Source organism: Malurus melanocephalus, unplaced genomic scaffold, assembly GCF_030028575.1.
Source record: "Malurus melanocephalus ecotype Western Australia unplaced genomic scaffold, MMel_1.1 scaffold_179, whole genome shotgun sequence".
NCBI classification, from domain to species: Eukaryota; Metazoa; Chordata; class Aves; order Passeriformes; family Maluridae; genus Malurus; species Malurus melanocephalus.
This window is the reverse complement of record NW_026623411.1, coordinates 392,855-412,652: the sequence shown is the minus strand read 5'-3', so window position 1 is coordinate 412,652 and position 19,798 is coordinate 392,855. Positions and strand designations below refer to the sequence as shown.

General features: G+C 35.4%; 1 protein-coding gene across 1 annotated transcript in view; it reads right to left on the bottom strand.

Annotated features, from left to right (window-relative positions):
• The window catches only part of DIAPH3 (diaphanous related formin 3), a 199,585-nt gene that overhangs the window by 53,815 nt on the left and 125,972 nt on the right, over window positions 1-19,798 (bottom strand). Inside the window, exons 25-26 of the mRNA XM_057372834.1 lie at window positions 16,112-16,247; window positions 265-360 (exon numbers count right to left, since the gene is read on the bottom strand). Of these exons, the coding sequence (XP_057228817.1) occupies window positions 265-360; window positions 16,112-16,247 (232 nt within the window). The remainder of the gene's footprint in view (window positions 1-264; window positions 361-16,111; window positions 16,248-19,798) is intronic.

The window sequence follows — 19,798 nt, the reverse complement described above, 5'->3', positions numbered from 1 at the left end:
GAGCAAGATAAGTTTTATTTCACCCATACAACTATAAACCCTGAAAAGTTAAAGTACATGTGGCTGTATTGAAAAGTTTTGTCATAAGGATCAGGGTATAATAAGTTCAGTACATAATTTCCAGACATCAGCAACAGTCTGAACATCCCTGAAAACTGTCATTGCAAGAGTGAACTAAACTGGAGAATATTTAAATTCTATAGTGCTGGACCCACAATGCTTTTAACTTTCTCTGGAAAATAAAACACAAAGTAGAATATTCACCTTTACACCTCGGTGTCCTTTTCCTTCGGTCTCGAAAAGCCGCACCTGACTGCAAGGCCTCCAACAGGCTATCCATCACTCCAGTCTCCTCACCTTCTGKAAAGGAGAAAGAGGGAACCATCTAGATTACCATAGCAATATCAAGACATAAAGCATAATACCATCAAAAAACAGTAATAATGGTTATCAATGGTATTGTTACAACTATTTATTCCAAACTTTGACCAGTGCTTTAATATTTACAAATTGGTCTCTTGCAATTAACCCAAACAGATTTGGTCTTCTATAGATTGAACTAGGCCAAATTTTGTTCCACTAATTTCACATTCCTCTTTCTCTGAAGTGATAGTCAAGCATGGTTTTAAGTGAAATATCATTTCACTCATCTTTTCATTTCAGTACCCTTCAACAACTGCAAATAATCAGTCTAATGTCAGCTTTCAAGAGCTGTCCCTTATATGATTTGCAACATTATACAAAAGATCATTTCAGTTATTGCTGCAAAAAGTTGAAATTGTTTCTCAGCAGGGAGCTCAGTGAACAATATTGGACTGGATAGGATACAGTGATATCCACAGGTAGCTTTAATCAAAAGCCATTTTCCGTTCACATTAAACAACCTCTGACCAAAATTAAGTAATTTATGTAGTTCAGGAAAATTCTACTCATCAAATTACATTTGTATAATGCCTAACAATATGTGTACAATATGTATATGTATAATGCCTACACATGTGTATAATAACCCCCAAAAGAATTATGATTGTTACTCTGAGGTGGTAACCAAATGCAAATATTAAACACCCTTTACTTTTACTTCCTTAAATAAACACATCAGGATGTATTAGATATTTGAACCTTGTTACCCCGTTCTAYGTATGCATGAGAGGACAAGAACAGAACTCCAGGGATTAACTATACAACAAAAAAAATCTCCCCAGAAGAACAAGCAATTCCAAGATGGAAATCTCATTATACCCCACTGGGCAAAACTCCCTAGGTCAACACACATCTTAGACTGAGTCAGCAGTTCCTGGTAACAGTGAATATGCAAATCAGGATCATATAACAAGATCATATAACAAGATGCCGAGTACAGGGGACAATCCCTGCCTGGTACTGCTGGCCTCACTATTGCTGATACAGGCCAGGATGCCATTGGCCACCTGGGAACACACTGGCTCATGTCCTGCTGCTGTCCATCAACACCCCCAGGTCCTCTTCCACCAGGCAGYTTTCCAGCCACTCTGCCCACAGCCTGCAGTGCTGCAGGGGGTTGTTGTGACCCACAAAGGATCCACCACTTGGCCTTRTTGAACCTCATACAACTGRCCTCAGTCCATGGATCCAGCCTGTCCAGATCCTCTGCAAAGCCTGCMAGCCCTCCAGCAGATCAACACTTGTTACCCAGCATGGTGTCATCTGCAAASTGACTGAGAGGGCACTCAGTTCCCTCATCCAGATTATTGACCAAAACACTGAACAGGACAGGGCCCCACACTGAGCCCTGTGGARGGCTACGTGTGGCTAACCATCAGTTGGATGTAACTCTATTCACTACCAACCTTTGGATTCAGCCACCCAGCCAGCTTTTTATCCAGGAAACAGTACCCCCTTAGTTCTTCTCTTTTCTCTTTACTCGCTACTACCAGACTAGTTCTCAACTAAAAGTGCTATACACAAAACCAAATAAGTGAAAATTAGCAAATAATTCATAATTTTGCCTAATGTTTATATATATGAGATGCATAAAAWAAACATAAAGACTTAAATACAGAATGTTTTTCTTTTTTGCTTTGTGTTTGGTATAACATGTTTTATTACACTGAAGTTTGCTCTCTTACAACCAATGGACTATCACAACTATTAATATGGCTTCGGAATGTACTTTATAAAAAAAAAAAAATCACTCAAACTATATATTCATATTCAGCTTCCTATTTGTTTGTTCAGGTTTGGTTTGTTTTTTTTTTTAAATTTCTTTTTGTTTGGTTGGTTTTTGGTTGATTTTTGTTTCTTTTTTTTTGTTTGCTTATTTGTTTTTTTGGTTTTTTTTGTTTGGGGTATTTTTTGTGGTAGTTTATTCTTGTTGGTTTGGTGGGGGGGGGGGGTGTTTTTTAAATTTCTTTTCTCTATCTGACATCATGCAATTCTCTACAATACTAATGTCTGGAATGAATATACTCAGTGAATAGTTTCAAACCAACATGATGCCTGAAAAAATTTTGAGCCAAGTCATTAGTTATATTAAGGTACGTGAATGCTGAAGAAAAGCTGATAAGCATTTTGGGTAACAGCAATTCAAAAAAGATTGAATAGTATCACAGTCATCAAAATGATACAATTAATGCTTATGGTAAAGAGTTAATAAGACTTGTTTTAGGAAATAGGAATAACAGAAGAAAATTTTCATTCCTATTTCAGCATGTCATCTGTTTCCTCTTAAGCCTGTCCAAGACTCCTATGGATTTCAGAGTCATTTCAAAAACCTAACGATTTTCAGTATATAAAAAATCCCAGTTACTATAAAAAGGCCCATCAAATAAATTTTAAAGAATATTTAAAATAATGAAACAGAAATATTGCAAAYCCACAACTTCTTATAGCATAGCTGTAACACATTTATGGGCACTCTCTGTTTTTCACACGTATCTGAAAYATACTGTAGTCACAACGTGGATTATAGATTAGCTTCCAGTGACATGCAAAACAGTATTAGAAGAATAAATTGGAGCAGATTGAAACTTGAATTTAAAAACTCCCTCTAATAGTTGTGCTGTWTACATGGATGTATTGAAAAAAGCTAACCACTGCAAATAAAAGCATTCATAGTTAAGAATCTTTGTACCAAAAACATGTAGAAAGCCTGGTTTTCAAACACCTACAACTTCAGTAGGCTCCAAGATCTGGTTCCTCATACCTAGATCAGCAGCTGACTGTGACACCTTCTATCAAGTTACACAGGTAGCTATCAGCACCCACACTATTAATAATATTGTCCAAGTGTTTACGATGGGAATATTAAGAAATCAAAGTCTACCATTCAGTATCTGAGAAATCTTTTAAATTGCCTTGGGGGAGCTGTACACAACATTGCTACCTTGATAGTATAGGAGTCACAAATACTGTTTGATTTTAACATTTGCTATGGGACTTTAAAATTGGCTCTCACAATATGCTGCAGGTGACTGGCACCAGTCCCAACTGCCTTCCTAATTAGTCAAGTTATCAATCTTTTGACATCATATAACTAAGAAGTCTAGTTGGCTTGCAGATACCCATATAGCCCACAGTAATTCCTTTGAGAAAGGTACCCTTTTATGATTTAAATGATCTCTTTTCCTTCAATTGCAGAACAGGAGATTTAAATGCTTTTTAATATCATACCTAATTAAAAATCATACAACTGTCKTTTAAATACCATCTAAAGGAGAAGTAAACTTCCCAAAGTAGCCAGTGAGTCTTGCCCTTGACATTTCAGTGCCAAGTTAGATATAAACTACCTAATTTCATAATTACATCTTTAAAAATGTTAAGAATATTAAAGACCCTTCTCTTCCAGTGCACTGAGTATCATTAGCTTTACATGTACACCTATAATGTCTTATAATGATAGCAAGATACTGCAGTTAGTAGTGACACCTGCATTTTATGTACTTATAAAGAACAAATTATATATACCATAATTCCAGGAGCATTAGTCCACTGACATGATGGAATCTCAAGTATCAAAAGAGTGTTGTAACACTCTTTAAGACTACTTTGGATGAAAAATGTTTCATTTTTACAGTTTTCCTAAACCTGTCCAATATAAACTAAAACATCACAGAACACTAGGACTCCAAAAGTTCACTTGACTAGAAGAAAAYGTAATATGTTTGTTTCCTCTTTCGCAGAACCAAAACTTTATTCAGCTATTTCTCTCACAAAAGAAAATACTAAGTTTCAGGAAAACCAAACCTTTAGCATGGTTTCTGTTGATGTTGCTTACTCAAGCTGTACACTTACGAGATTTAGCTACAGGAACTTTGACTATCATCTTCCACCTGCCTCTATTTATGGCATTGCAATAACACAGAGTTTTTTGTTACATGAATGAATGTTGCATGTAATGAAAAGGACCAGCTCCTAAAGCCAAATACTAAGCCTCATGTGAAACTAAATCCCTAAAACCACATAACTTGGACAAATGTATCCATTAAAAAGCAACCTTATAGATTTCATAGCTACAATAAAAGGAAAAGAGGGCAAAACCTCAAGGGCTACTCCTGAAGTTATCCAGAGTAGCAAAGACTTTAATTATCTTTGAATCATCTTTGATGTAACCCCATGGCTGCACTCAAGTTTTTATATTATTTAACAACAAACTTGGAGTACTGAGATTATCGGATTTGTTTTTCTGAAGTCCTGATRTCTCAATTCAGCAAGTACCAGAATTAATATTTTTTTTTATTCTTTTTTCCTAGAATAACAAGCTGCTTTATTTTCCTCTTTATTTCAGGACATAATTCAGGTTGGATATACTGTACCCAGTTTTTGAACGACTAAAATGTAAGTCCTTCCCAGCCTTCTTCCATGTCTTGCACATTTATGTACAAAACTTTCAGAGGCAAGTGATTACCAGGCTTGGGACAGTGACAGCTGAGATGTTTCCAGACTATTTACACAAGTTAAAAAAGAAAGAAACATAATTAATTTCTATTAAYGTAGCATCTTTCCTTTAAAGGCATCATTAAAACTCCTTTATATTTGTTTGTATAAGGATTGATTTTAACTAGTATAGTCTACAAAACACTGTTCAGCTAAAGATTAAAGGTCTTCATCTGAGTAAAATTTGAAGTATCATTCTCTGAACAACATCACAAGAGGAGAGCTTTAGCCATGTTGCAGTGTTGAGTGACTTAGACTCCATGAGGCAGAACAGAAGATCACAAAAAGGAAGATAATTTAAGCTATCAATGCAGTAATGAGCTCCAATGTTTTGGATGCAATTTCATCTTTTCAGTCTCAGAGTGTAAGACAGCCAGAYTCTGTGAAGTATTCATAGTGCTGACATGAACCTTACTGTTTCAAYATAATGTATTTAGCACCATCTAAACTCAGACTCTTCATTCCAGTGAAATTCAGATACAATCTTAAAAAGAAATTGTGGATGGATGATAAGAGCAACTTTGTCCAGAAAATGCACAGGTCATAGAGACCGCAACTTGAACGTGTTCTAAGGCTTTGAACTTATTCTGGTAAAAGCCACAGCACCAATTAGATAATCTTCAGTGACAGATGAGTTAAGGAATACGTGACTATCAGTTTGACTTTCAATAACAGTGCACGAAACTACAGCTATGACTCAGAACACAGGGGTTACTTTGACACTGATAAAATTTTGAAAAAACCTGTTACATTAGAGTAAGGAAAAGAAAATTTCCAATGTACAGTTACAAAGAAGAAATTGTTGTGAAGAGTGGCTTGGATGGACTGGCTGAAAGGACAGCTCCTTTTAGATTTAAAAGTATTAAATCCAGCTTCAGCCAAAAATATCACTATTTGCAGTGACTTCAGACAAAAGACACATTATTATGTTTTGTTACTGCCCTTCCCAAAAGCAAAACAAATGCATGTACCTGACATGTCACATCAACACTGTAGTCCAGTATCAGAAAAGTTACATTTCTTATGCCAAATACAGAGTAGAAATTCTTTGATAGTGCTTCAGAGCCCTTGGCAAGCATGCACTATAAAGGTATGACTTTTCCTACTTACACACCTTTTCCATAAATCTAGCTGAGAAGAGTAGGTTTCATGTCAACTTGTTTGCTCTTGATCAACTCTTGTTGAGTTGTCTAAAATTGCTTTTATTGCTTAGAAATAGATACATTCAGATTCTAAGCATATGAACAAAGAGGGCCCCAAGCTCTTAAGATCCATAGATCTTAAAACAAGTTAAATTCAAACTAAAACCCCACCCTTCATGAACTCTGAAAGACAGCTATCCCTTTCAAATCAGCTGTTGAAAATAAAGTGGGAACCTACACCAAATTAATTCCTGTCAGAYAGTCATACCACAAAACCAAAAGTAAGCTGTGGTAAGAAGTGGTTCTGTATCAGAGAGATACAAAAATACTTCAGTGGTGCAAGGCACCAATTCCTGCATCTCAGCTGGGTCACAATTTCCCATGTAGGAAATGGGACTGAGAGTGAAATCATCTTAATATTGTGCTTTTTAATAAAAATGTTAATAAAACATTTCTGGTGTTTATTCTGAGTCTATAAGTCCCTTCTTTCTATGACAACAGAAATAGTCACTGTAAACTCGCCAGAGTTTTCCACAGAGATTATCCAGGTTTATTTATATTGTGCCAGATCCTGTAAAAAGACTGTCAGAGCAGACTCTGTTTCTGAAAGACATCCACRTAAACAGAATTTATAAGAGAATTTATAGAATGCCAAGCCTTTGAAGTGGTGTACCCCAGGACTTGACACAGGGGATAATATTTATTACATCTTCCTTCATGACCTGAATGATGCCATGATCAGACCTGTGTCTGATTCTGATCAGGTTTGCACATGRTGCAAAATTCAGAGTAATGGCCTGACCCACCAGATGGTTGTGCTGCCATTCAGAAGAACCTTGAAAAGTTGGGGAAATTTGGCATACAGGCATCTTAATTAAATCCAATCAAAGACCTGTACATGGTAAAGTGAAACTTCATACAGGAGCATAGGTGAGTGACTAACTGGCTGGAAAGCATCTTAAAAAAATAGCTGGGGATTCTGGTGGACAGCATATTGAGCATGAGTCAGTATTGTGCCTCTAGGCAAAGATAACCAAAGAAAAGCATTGGCAGCAGATCACAAAACAGCATCCTTCCCCTCTACTCAGCACTGGTGAGACATCTGCAGTGCTGGGTCCGGCTCTGGGTGCCCCACTACAAGGGAGACACAAACATATAGAAGAAAAGTCAAGGGCCATGAACATGCTAAAAGGATTAGAGCATCTCTCATATGAGAAGAAGCTGAGAGAGCTAGGACTGTTCAGCCTAAAAAAGAGAAGGTTCAGGGGGATCTTATCCATTTATATAAACACCAGTGGACAACTGTGCAGGGTGCAAAGGTGAGTGTGCCAGACTCATCTTAGAGATGCCCAGACAGGAAGGTAGGCAATGAACACAAACTGGTTACAAAGAGGTTACCTTTTCACTAAGTCCACTGAATTTTGCCCACACACCTACTCTCTCACCAACTCAACAATACAGGATAGTCCAGTAATGCATTATATATTGCATTACCTAATAATATTCTTTAAAGCCAGTTTAAAAACTCACTATTTTTATAGCCTTTTTCCTATTCACTAGGGATGCTGAGCCTTTTTAGTGGGGAAAAAAAACCTGCTAAATTGAGAACAATGCTAAGTTTCTTTTAGTTATATTTAACCACTAATAGCTAAAACAGAGCAGTCTTATGCACTCTTATCTAAGGCTAAGATTTGATAGGACACTAATCGTGAAAATTAAATTAATTAAAAATCGATTACATGATGAAGACGTCATCAACATGTTTTACTGTTAATGAATGAGTTTCCTGTTTTCCTTACACATCGCAACTCCAGTGACACAAGGATACAACCAATCTGCTTTTCACACTAGCCAAAACCTAGCATTTTCATTAGTTTTCTTTCATAGAGGGAAAAAATACAAATATCTRTTATTGAGATGAACAACTCTAGGAGCTTTCCACATTGAACATAGACTTCTAAAAGAATATATGCATCTTAACACAAYACACCAGTGTGGCTGTGTGTGAACATCTTGTCTCCTGGTTACTGTGTGCCTCCCAAGGAGTTCACTGAGCACATTACTATTTTCATTTAAATTTATGAGAAGACAATAAATTAGATAATATACACAGTGATTACTCTTATTGACAGTTGTGCTACACAGATGAGGGGCTCAAGTAGATTTTTAAGTTGAATAATTTTAGCTAGTGGACTGATAAGGTTGTGACTTGATCACATGTCTGAGCTTAGTGTAAGGAAAGCTTCCGGATAGCTTTGTGTAGGAAAGATCCTTTGGTCTTGAGTTGGGTAGCTATAAATGGACAAGAATAACCAGGAGGATCAAACCAATAGCCCGCCTACGCATACAACCTTTGTGCATTAATAGCTGACAGCAAACATCTATAAAAAGAACAGGATAAATACATAATCATATTTCTAGAGTGGTCTCTTGGTCTCCAGCTGCTCATGATTCAAAGACTTTGAATTTAGTAGTCTTCAACAGAGAGAAGCTGCCAGAGAAATCAAGTAACTTTTGTCAGCAAGCTTCAGAGCAACAATATTTTGGTATGCAGTAACAAGACTGTACTTCTGTACAACCACTGAGGTATTGCTGAGTGAAGATAAGCGCCACAGCAAACAGCACAGAAACAGGAGCAGCAGCAGACTCAGTGGGAAGGAAGAGTCAGAGACATGACCTCCCATCAGCTAGCTTTCCAACAATTACAGAGGTTCTTGGCTCTTTTACAACCTTGGACTGCGGAATGTAAAAATTAAGCATATCCTCCAATGCTTTGGTAAGGATATTTATTCATTCCTTCCTCTGCAAATTGAGAGAGGAAACTTTAGATGATACAGAAAAAAACAGAGAGAATAAAAGCAATGGCAGGAGTGAGAGTTTAGAGGACTCTGATGCCTTCCTCCTTACAGAAATGTGAGGTAGTATTTGGAGTAGGAAATGCCTACTCAAATCAAAACCTATTATTTTTATAAATGTTAGAATTCTTAATCCCAAAGGTGTCTGCAGAGATTGTAACTGATCTCTGTGGTAATGTCATTTTAAGTTTACAGCATTGTTTTCACATTTGTTTAGAAATTTTACTGCTAAAACATAAATGGCAAACCTTATGAGAATATTCATCTACAGGCATTACTTTATTGACCCTTAATTTTTTCAACAGTTCTGTTTGTTCTGATTATTTTTTCTCTTCCAAATACAGCTGCTATTTATTTTTTTCTGGGCTTTGTGTCAACCTCAGTTTCAAAGCACTTTTCAGGTGCTATCTCCAAAGATTCCACTTCCAAGTATAATTTTCAGAAAGAAAATAATTGTTTCTTCTAAACAACTTTCTGTTTTGGAGCTACTACACAGTACAAACTAAGAGCAGCTGCTGCATTCTGAGCCATTGCCTGCAAATAAGTGCATGAACCTYCATGTTCCAGAAGACTTAACACCTTTGACCCCTTGTAAGAACATGACCCATGACTTAGTTGTTGATTAAATTAATATACATTCAGATCAGTTCTACTTTTTTGCACTAAAAACATCCAATTCTTTGAACAGATAAGGTTTTGCTGTATCCCATCTTTTGCTATGGCTTCTACAGATGTATGACATCTGATGTATCACCTTGAGTCTTTTGGGTGTTTTTGATTAAACATACCTGTATTTTATCATTCTCTGGAACCTATTTCAGCCATGAATGTGACAATGATTCTTGAGGGAACATCTGTTCTTGGTAATTTACCCAGATTTACACTTCACTGTCAAAACAATACAATTGCAGCTGAAAAACAACCTCCATACTTAGAGAAGTATCAAGTGACATCTCCKTTCTGGCAGATTCATGGCCAATGTCTGTCACATCTCATTGCTTATATAGATGATGGTTTTTTTCAGTCAACAGACATTATGCAAAAATTAGATCTACTCTCCAAACTTGTCATGTGCTTACTACCAACTGTCCAGTAAGTACTAACATGAGAAAGCACTGAGTAAGCAATTTCTATAAAATCCCACAGTTCTTTCTACGATTATAAATTAACCTAGAGAGAGAGAGAAGTTACACTCACARTTATGGAAAAAGCAGTTTCCCACTGGCCTCCTAATAAAAGTGATTCTTAAGAATGAATACAAATAACAGAAAGTGACCTCAGGAATCCTCTTGGTGAAGAGAGTCCAATTTGAGGCTAAGTGGAGGCAATCAGGGAACAACAGGAAAAAGTTACCTGCACCAGGGAGAAATCGATTTGAGTGGAGCACTTCAAATTCCAAAAGGGGAAACTCCCTGGAGAAAAGAATCCTTACACAAAATCCTTGWTGGATTTTAATATTATATCCTTAGGACTTCTTCATATTGATCATTGTCAGATTTTTGTCCCCTTTACAGTAAATTTGGTTGAATGAAACAAATTCTTGAATTCCCAAATGCTAGTAATATATCTACTATTGTCCAAAAGTCTGTATTTTTTCAAAATATTAGCCCAGCAGACATTTTGAAAAAAACAAATTACCAACATATATTACAAACTAATGATGTCATTTCAGTGACTTTTGCAGTCCTTCACTCCCCTCAGAGGAAATGAGTACTCTTGAGAAATACTGAATCTCTTACCCCAGTGAGAACAAATTCTAAAATGGAGGCCTTATGAACTTGAGCTAAGCAGGCAAAGCAGGATCTTTTAGGCTACCTACTGAATTAAATAGCTTTGGGGATTTTTTAATTTATTTCAAAGGCAAGGATTTTATCTGTTGGAATCTGAACTTTAATTACCTAATTACATTTACTGCTTTCATTGTTTAAACTGTCACTACTGGGATTCATGATGTCCTTTTGTTTTGCAGAACACTTCAGAATTAATGAAAATATCCATATTGCACAACTTAGCAGACAATAATAAARTAGTAAATATTTGAAGAACCAAAACCTAAAATGCTCTTAGCAGGTTTGTGAGACATAAATGTGGATTTTTTTTTCCAAAACCAGATCAAAGATATAAAACATCTGCAAAACTAATGCTACAACATTGACTGCAAATAAGGTCTTAACTGTTTAAATGAATTAAAACGTATTTAAAACCAGATCATTATGATAAAAATGAAACTAAATAATACAACTGAAAAAAACCTAATATTCTATATTGGAAATCAGATGCTCCATTTTGGCATTACTTCACTGCTTTAGTGCAAGAAAAGGGCAATTTTTGTAAACAACCACTGATAAAAGTGGCTTGTTACTTAAACAGTATTCAAAGTAAGACACAATGAAGATGCCACAATGATGGAGTTCTCAATTATAGTACAATAAATTTAGCTGCTATCATTCAGCTATAGAATTCTTTACATTCTGATAAGATCAAAATAATTGATTGGTGTGCTTCTACTAAGAAACTGAACAGCATGAGAAAGTACAGATCTGAATGTTAATAGTATGCAGACAAGTGGTATTTACATAAAGATCCCTTTTCACTGGCTATTTACCTTTGAAAGGATAGTGTGTGATAGTTTGATCTGGCTTCACAAACACAAGTAAAGCATCTCATGATGAATACAATTTTGTACTCCAGAGAATATTTAGAGGACAGATTTTATTAACATAAATTTCAAAATGCTAAGTATCACACACAACTTAGTCAAAATGTTTACTGAATTCCACTTACTTTTCAAGCTGGGATGGAGCTGAAAGGAAAATATGAAGCTGATACTTGAGCTATATAAACTAAAGACTCGCAGTCTTTTTTATCAGTGAACTATTTGAGTTGTGACTGCTAGGACATGCAGGTGTTGCTAAGATGTGAAGTAGAGGTAGAGAATTTTAGCAAACTACAACTTGGAGGTGTGTAAACCTGACATTTGTTTTGGACCCTACTCTCAAAAACAATTTGCAAGAGGATAAATAAAACAATTCCATGTAATAACAGAAATCTATCATCTTATTAGCAGAGGTTAAACTTTATATTTGTAAAGCCCACCTAAAGAGTTAAGATTTGTCCAAAATATGCTGTACTGCATATTCATAAAACATTACACTTCTCAAACTATAAAAAAATGGATATATTTGTATCTGAGATATAAAAAAATTGAACTTAAAACTTTATGAAGGCCTACCACAAAGTACACATATTTACCTAATTTTAGCAAATGACCATATCAACACTGAATTCTGTGCAATTTTGGTGCTGCAAAAGCAGCCTGATATAGAGGTATGGATGACAGAGCATCTGTCAGACAATACCTGTGATCTTTGGATCAGTTGTTTCTGTATCAAAGGCACAACATAGGCTAAGGAAGATTACTATGGTTTGTGAGAAGACCAATATATTGTAGGACTACCTTAGATCTCATATTTACCAAAAATGTCAGCTAATACTAACGAAATTATTATTTTTATCCTGAAGAGCTTAATTTAAACTAAAACTCAGGAGTTTCCTTAAATACAGATTCATTTACTTTTTGGGTTAATACGACCTTTGTAGTGGTATTTTTTCTGTAGTTCTTTTGAAACTGGTATAAACACAGTCCTAACGTGCTATATGTAACTTATTGACTCAWGTCACATATTGGGTGTATTTTAATAAAATTTATGTTTTGATACATATTTCTTCATGATGTGTCTCTGCACATGGCAGGAGGGTTGTCCATTCCAACCCTTTAGCATTCCATTATTCTGTGATTCTATAGTAAGTTTTTGTCAATGCAAGAAAAAGTCATCAAATGACTATAAACTGTTACAGTATTACATGGTATTATTTCTTGTATGCAAAGAAACAAATCACAGATCCTCCACTTTGTGCAGCCAAAGGTAGCACAACAGGTAACAAAACCCTGCTCTACAAATAGCTTCCAAAAGCAGATGAAAGATGAAGAAACTCAAAGAAAAGGACTTCAAGAATAAAGCAGAATCTAGGACAGGTTAAATCCTGTGTTGTAAATGAGACCAGTGGTTAACAAGACAAGCTTAGGATGATGATACAAATCTTGTTTAGGCACTGGATAGCAGCTCAGTGCTTGCAAGGTATGGAGTATAGGCTGCAAGAGAAGCTCCAAAATCATAAAGTAGTCACTAATGGCTAATTAATGGTCACTGAAAAAAACACAACCTCAAGCACTCCAGTAAGATTGCTTTTACCTTAAGATTGCTTTTACCAAGTCAGCCAGAGAAAATCAAAGGCACTGTTGTGGCCTGGGGAATTAGCACTCCCTGAGGCATTTTACATCCTCTAACCTAAGGACAGACAAGAGGATTGGAACTATCTAGAAATTAAACCATTTCATAAAAGAATAAGATCCCAAACTGTGCATGGGCAAGTAAAGAGAGATGGTAGAGAAGAAAAAAAACCCCAAACATTTCAGTTCTAGCTTCCCTTGCAGCAAACCTCTCAAATTTTAAATTTCAGTATGTCCTGACAACTAAGACCATCATTGGTAGCTATCATCACCAACACTACAGTATCAACTCCATGGGATTTTATACTGACATTCAATTTAGAACATAGATGCTAAGACTTTAGCTATGTAGAGGCAGAAATTGATCGGTATATAATTAAGAACTAATTATAATAATAATGATAAATAATGCACAAGGGTAAGAAAATAGCACAACCAGTACTGTCAATGACAGCCAGCCCAGTACAGTGGGATTGGATTATTTTTGTATTGTTTTTGTTTGTTTTGATTTTTTTGTTGTTGTTGTTGTTGATTCTTAGAGTTTTTAAAAGAAGTTTAAGAGGAACAATTAAAAAACCACAAATTAGCATATAGTACAGGGATACACAGCCATTYCTAATTTTCAACTAATTTTCAGTTAAAAAGTCATGTTACTGGAAAAAAAGAGAGTTGAGATGGAGTGTACATCATGATCTATCCACCAAGAAAAAAAGATATTTGAGAACCATGTAGCAGCATGCATACCTTAATATATGCCAAATGTTATATATGCATATGTAAATATGCTTTATATATGCTATACATATATATGTTATACATATCATATAGCATACTTTTCTTCCAAATATGCATGTCTTTGAAACCTCAAAAAGAACTTCTGGGTTGGTGATATCAATGAGTTTTATTTGAGCAATATTTGAAATAATGTTTCTACAAATCTAACATCTGATCTAGTCACTACATAARGAAATAATATGCAGCAAAAATCAGTTACTCCACAGTCACACTCTGGGTTAGAATGTTTAGGTATTTTGGCACAGAGAGGACCTGGTTATGAATTTTTTAGCAGATCAGATGTAAGCATTTTGTAACTGATTTACAGATTCCTAATGAGGACACAGCCTTTCAATGAACTACATACAGCTAGGAAAAAAAAGCGGGAAAAGGAAAAAAAGACGGGTTTTTGATTGCCTATGTAATTCCAAAAAATCAGAGTAACATTTACAATTTTGGTAAGACTGTCAAAATAACAATAATAATAATCATCATTAAAAAAACCCAACAACCCTACTTCTCATATATCTGTTGTTATCCTCCCTGACAAACAAATCTAACACACATGCTTTCCACACCTACAATTTGGGTTTTCCAGTAGACTTAAGAATATGTTGCAAATAGGCACAAGAACCTTACAACTCATCAGTGGCCAATTTAGTGAATAACAGACTCAAAACATTTATAGCTTGAGGTGATCCTAACTTGAACTTTTACTATTTGCTATTTAGATCACTCATTCCAAACTGAATTTTCAGTGACTTACAAGACAGGAAACATCTTTCTGTGGACTTGCACAATACCAAAAACCCAGTCTACTTAAAGACAAGTAGAGGACAAGTACTTAGCTCCCTGCCATATTAGCTGAAGTGGTAGAGCTCAATACCAGAGGGATACAAACACATCTGGGTGTATGACACATAAGTCTCCAAAACTGGCACCTGAATTCTGGGAAGCCTGAACATGATGTTAGGAAGAACAGGACTTAAGAGCAGTTTTAACTTTCACTGCAAGACTATCAATTATCCATCCAAAATGCTATCAGTCACACATACAACACGTCTGARAGAAATACCTTTTGAAACACTTCCAACCATACATAACTACAGATACCACTTTACCCTTTCCTAGTCTTCTGCAGCCTCCTCTGTCTTCTGTGAGCTTTGAAAAGATTGTCACTGGTGGTTTTCTGACTGGGTCTTGAATTGTACTTCTAAAGATTTAGAAATGATGTGTTCAGAGAGCAGCTGCCTGATTTCCCACCTTAGGAGAAAGCTTTAGACTCGCACCTCAAAACGTGGATAGTCTTATAAAAATAAATCAAAGACTTTTGGTCTGAAGCATCTCTGAAACTAAACACACCTACTCTGGCTATTAGTAAAAACTGTCAGAGACAGATAATCATTCATGCCAAAGGTGCCAACCAGGGCTTAGTTAGGGAACTGTTTAACAAGATCTGCTCAGACAAAAAAAAAAGAGTAGCTCATGGCAATTTACATGGTAAGTCACGCATCATTCCAAAGGACTACAGAAGCTCAGTCCAGGATAAAATACAGGAGTATGGAGAATCACCAGACAGCTCTTTTAGTGACAGAGAACTCACAGCATCTGCCATCTCTTTTGGTACAAAAGACAACATAGCAAAAAAAAAATTTAAAAATGCATGGCTGAGGGAGTTTTTGAGGTGTTTCAGTAGACATGTTGAACTAACAATTGACATACTCAAAGAAAAATACAAAGTAATTCAGGAAGGACTTATCCTCATAAAAGAACAAAAATGAGCATGTAACCTTAGCCAAAGAAAATGGTTTTGTGATTTGGAAAATGTCTTTTCTTAAGTAACATTAAGGGGTTCTTAGTACAAGTCAACTTACACTTGGTCACACAAGGTTCAATATATTCCAATAGAAAAATAAAAAGCAGCAATATGAATTATTTTGTAACTCAAAAACCCAGAAAACTAGGAAAGATCATTAAAACCCCAAAATTTAWAAACCTCCTTGTTGAAAACTTTAATCAGTGAAAAATCATTCATCTTTTTTTATTTTTTTCTCATAGCACATTCAGATAATGAAAAAATAGCAGCTTTATTTCCAGTAAAATGCCTGGTAAAATGTGTTTTCTACATCACTTACCTGTTTTCATTTCTAACAAGCGTTTTTTCTTTTGTTGCCTCTCTAGTTTTTCTTTTTCTGCCTTCTCTTTAGCTATTTTAGCACGTCTCTGCTTTTCTTCTGCTTCCCTTCTTCTCATATTTTCTTTTACTGCTTGCTATGAAAAAAATAATATAGAGTTCCATTAAAATGGAAGTCTTAGCAAAAACAAAGCTGAAGCTTAAAAACAAAGGAAAAAAGCTTTCAAACCATACCCCGTAACTAACCTTAATTTATTGAATCAAATAAGTATTTTGCATTCCATATTTAGTACACTTTATTTAGAAAAGCAAGCAAATTCAGAATAAATACATTAAAAGCACACTAGTTGTCCCCAAATGAGGTTTATAAATTCAGCAAGAAATATTCTTGTATTCAGCAAGAATACACATTTATGTAGGAAGAATTCAAACGTCTAAACCATCTTGCTCTACAAAATTGTATGTTACCATTTGTAGTTTTAAAATAATTTCAACACTTTTTCTTTCACATGCTGCCACTACACCAAGCAGAACAAGACTGCCTGGGTAACAGTGTTATATTTTTCTTATTTTTATCAACATATGCATTAATTCACTGGGTTTATAAACTCCTCTCTTCTGGTTAATATCTGTATGATATTGTTTATTTTGAAATATAAATGTGTAGTCTGAAACTTCTAATGAAGCTAAAACAGAACAATGAGTTTTGAAATCAAAATTCTGCATATTCACACATTAAGCAAAAGAACTATATTACATTCAATATATTTTTAACAAAAGTATTTCAGGATTACCTTTTCATTATTTTAGTGTTAGCTGTGTCCACCGGTCAATTCTCAGTGCTCTGAGAATTTACATTTGCATTAAATGTAAAGTGCACCTATTCTTCATTGCAAAAAGTTTATTTTTTCAGAACACAATTAAACAGAACCCTGTCTTTCATAACATATCAATGTCCCCTCTTCCAAAATGGCTTGGCTTGTCTGAGGCAAAAGCTTCAATTTTGCAGGAATAATTAATGTCTCATTTGTTTTTAGAGGGAAAATATCCACACTGCACTCAGAAAAAAAAATCTACTAAAAAGTATTATATAGCACACATGAATGTGGATTACAGCAATACTTGCACAGGCACTGTTTGTAGTATCACTGTCACAGAGAGTGACAAAAAGAAGGGGAAAGAAAAATATCCCATAAAGGTATATTATATACCCATACTTGCTTTGGGTAACTGAAGAAGAATAAGCTTTCCATCATGAGAAAAAGGACAATGAAATGGATTTTTTATACAAACCAAAACTGTACTTTTACAGTGATTCCTCCAAAGTCACCTTTGTCGAATTTCTTGATACAAGGAAAGGAGGGGAGACACCTCCTACAAAATGCTAAAATTTTTGATTTAGTTTATTTAAACAAATTATTTATTGATTTTAAGACTGGGCATTCTGTAGAATAAACTACTGGATAAACTRCTGGAAAAATTCAAATGGGATTTTGTACTTGACAAGTACAATTCTGGCACAAATAACACATTTTCTTGACAGAGTGACCAAGGAAATTTCTACTTTGCATCTACTTTTCCCCAAAAAGTATTATATGTAGGACTCAGCCTCAGACTGCAGYCATTCAAATGTAGATGTTTATTCTTTCCAATCACACTGAACAAGTGGGCCTAAGTTAATAGCTCAGTTGCTCACACCCTCATATTCAGTGCAAAAGGCCCCCAGCCTTTCTCTAACAGGGCAGTGATTTTCCACAAATTCTTCCACAGATTAAAATTTCAGGCTGATGTTGTCYTGGGTACTATTTAAGACACTTCTCAAGAATACTCTTGTATTGCTTCTCTAGTTATGTCTCCTTTGAGACATCTCTCAAAATTCCATTAAATGTATTAAGYATGCATCTCCCTTGACTGAAACACAAGTTTAGATACTCAAATTCACATACAAATATGCCCTAAGGCCAAATTCTATCCTACATGTTCTGTGTGTTTTCAACACAAAACATAAGTGGAATGCCAAGACCTATATTTTCCAAGCTGAAGGCATTCTTGGGCTCTCTCTTGTGATTTCCAGTGTTGTTTCTGATTTTCACTTTATTATTTGCATCATATAAAGGAAAGACAGAGTCTAGGGAACACTCTTACTTGGTTGCTTTTCTTCTAGTTCTTGAAGTTATGTCTCTGCTGCAGAGCAACCTAGTGCAGATAGGAGCAAAGGTTCCCATATCCTATGATTTGCCTACTCTCTTGGACAGAAGAGCTGTTGCTTCAAGTTGTCTTTGCTCCCTTTCCTACAACTGGAGGAAACTTCTAACCATTAGACAATTTCTTCACCTTGAAAGCTATGTTTCCTGAGAAAGGAATGACCTTGTTAGCAGTACCTGAGATGCTGTGAAAGTACGGAGGGAAGTTAACAGAGATGGTTGATCCCTAAGATGTTCCACTGTCTGTACCAGGAACCTAGCTTAGGAAGTTAAAGCACTGACTGCAAGAAGATTTACCCCTTTTTTTAGATCTGGCCAAGTAACTGTACTCTAGGTTTGGTGCTCACAGGGTGTGAATAATAGTCACAGCTACCAAATAACACTGATATACAAAGTGCAGTTCAAAGGTAGCTATGAAACTGAGGTCTAAGGCTCCAGATTTGAACACAGGATTTTTTTAAACTATTTAAACATTTTCATTAATTAAGAATTTTAAGTAATAATTATAAGTAGGAAAATACTTGATGTAAATCATCAACTTTGCATGATAACAAGTTGACGGAACTTCGATCTCCCATACCTGCTGGTGACTAGTGGTAATTTAGTTTGGTCTTGTTAATAATCCAATGATTTTTCAGCACTAAATTTACAAGTCTTCTGAACTAAATTTTCTAGGATAACAATCACCTTCAGTTTCTGCAAATAATCAAGACCACTACTAAACAATCCTGAAAAGCAGCTCAGTTGCCTCTTGCTAGGCATCTCAAAAATCACTTCTGAGAAGTCTCAAAGCTGAGCAGCTACTCAAGATTTTGGTTACTGTCATTGAATGATAGGGGATTTCATGCGTTATCTACACATCTTTTTCCTATAGCCTTCAAACTATGCTCTGCAAGACAGAATTATTAATTTTCCTCAAGGTTTCTTGTATCATGCTCATCAGTAATACCTAACTGTTTTGAAGCATTAATTAATATATCTTTATGACACTGCTGTGAAGTAAAGGCTAGCATCAGTACTAATTTTACAGTCACAGAAGAAATATGGGAAAATTAATGCACAGCACAACCACTTCCTTAGAGCCTCCAACTCAACATGAACCTAAGCATTTCAAATTCTACAACGTTTACATGAGAGGTATGGTTTAAACATCAGAAATTAAAGTAATATAACTATTTTGTAGTAATTATTAATTCTGAAATCAGACTACTGAATTTCATATTAGGCACTGATCAAGTTAGGAAAACACAGTCAATGCCCCTATTGAAAAATCTGGCATTTATAACTTGCCAAGCGAAATTATTCTGAATAATTTTTAGGATTTTAGTTGTTAAACTCTGAAGTAGCAGAGGCTTAGTAATCTTTACATGTTCCAAATGTTTGCTAAATATGGGTTCCAGTTTAAGTCCTTTCCTCAAAACTGAYGGACATATAAATTTCAAACTTTTCTCAGTATCGGTGAAAAAAGCAATTTTCTCTACCTA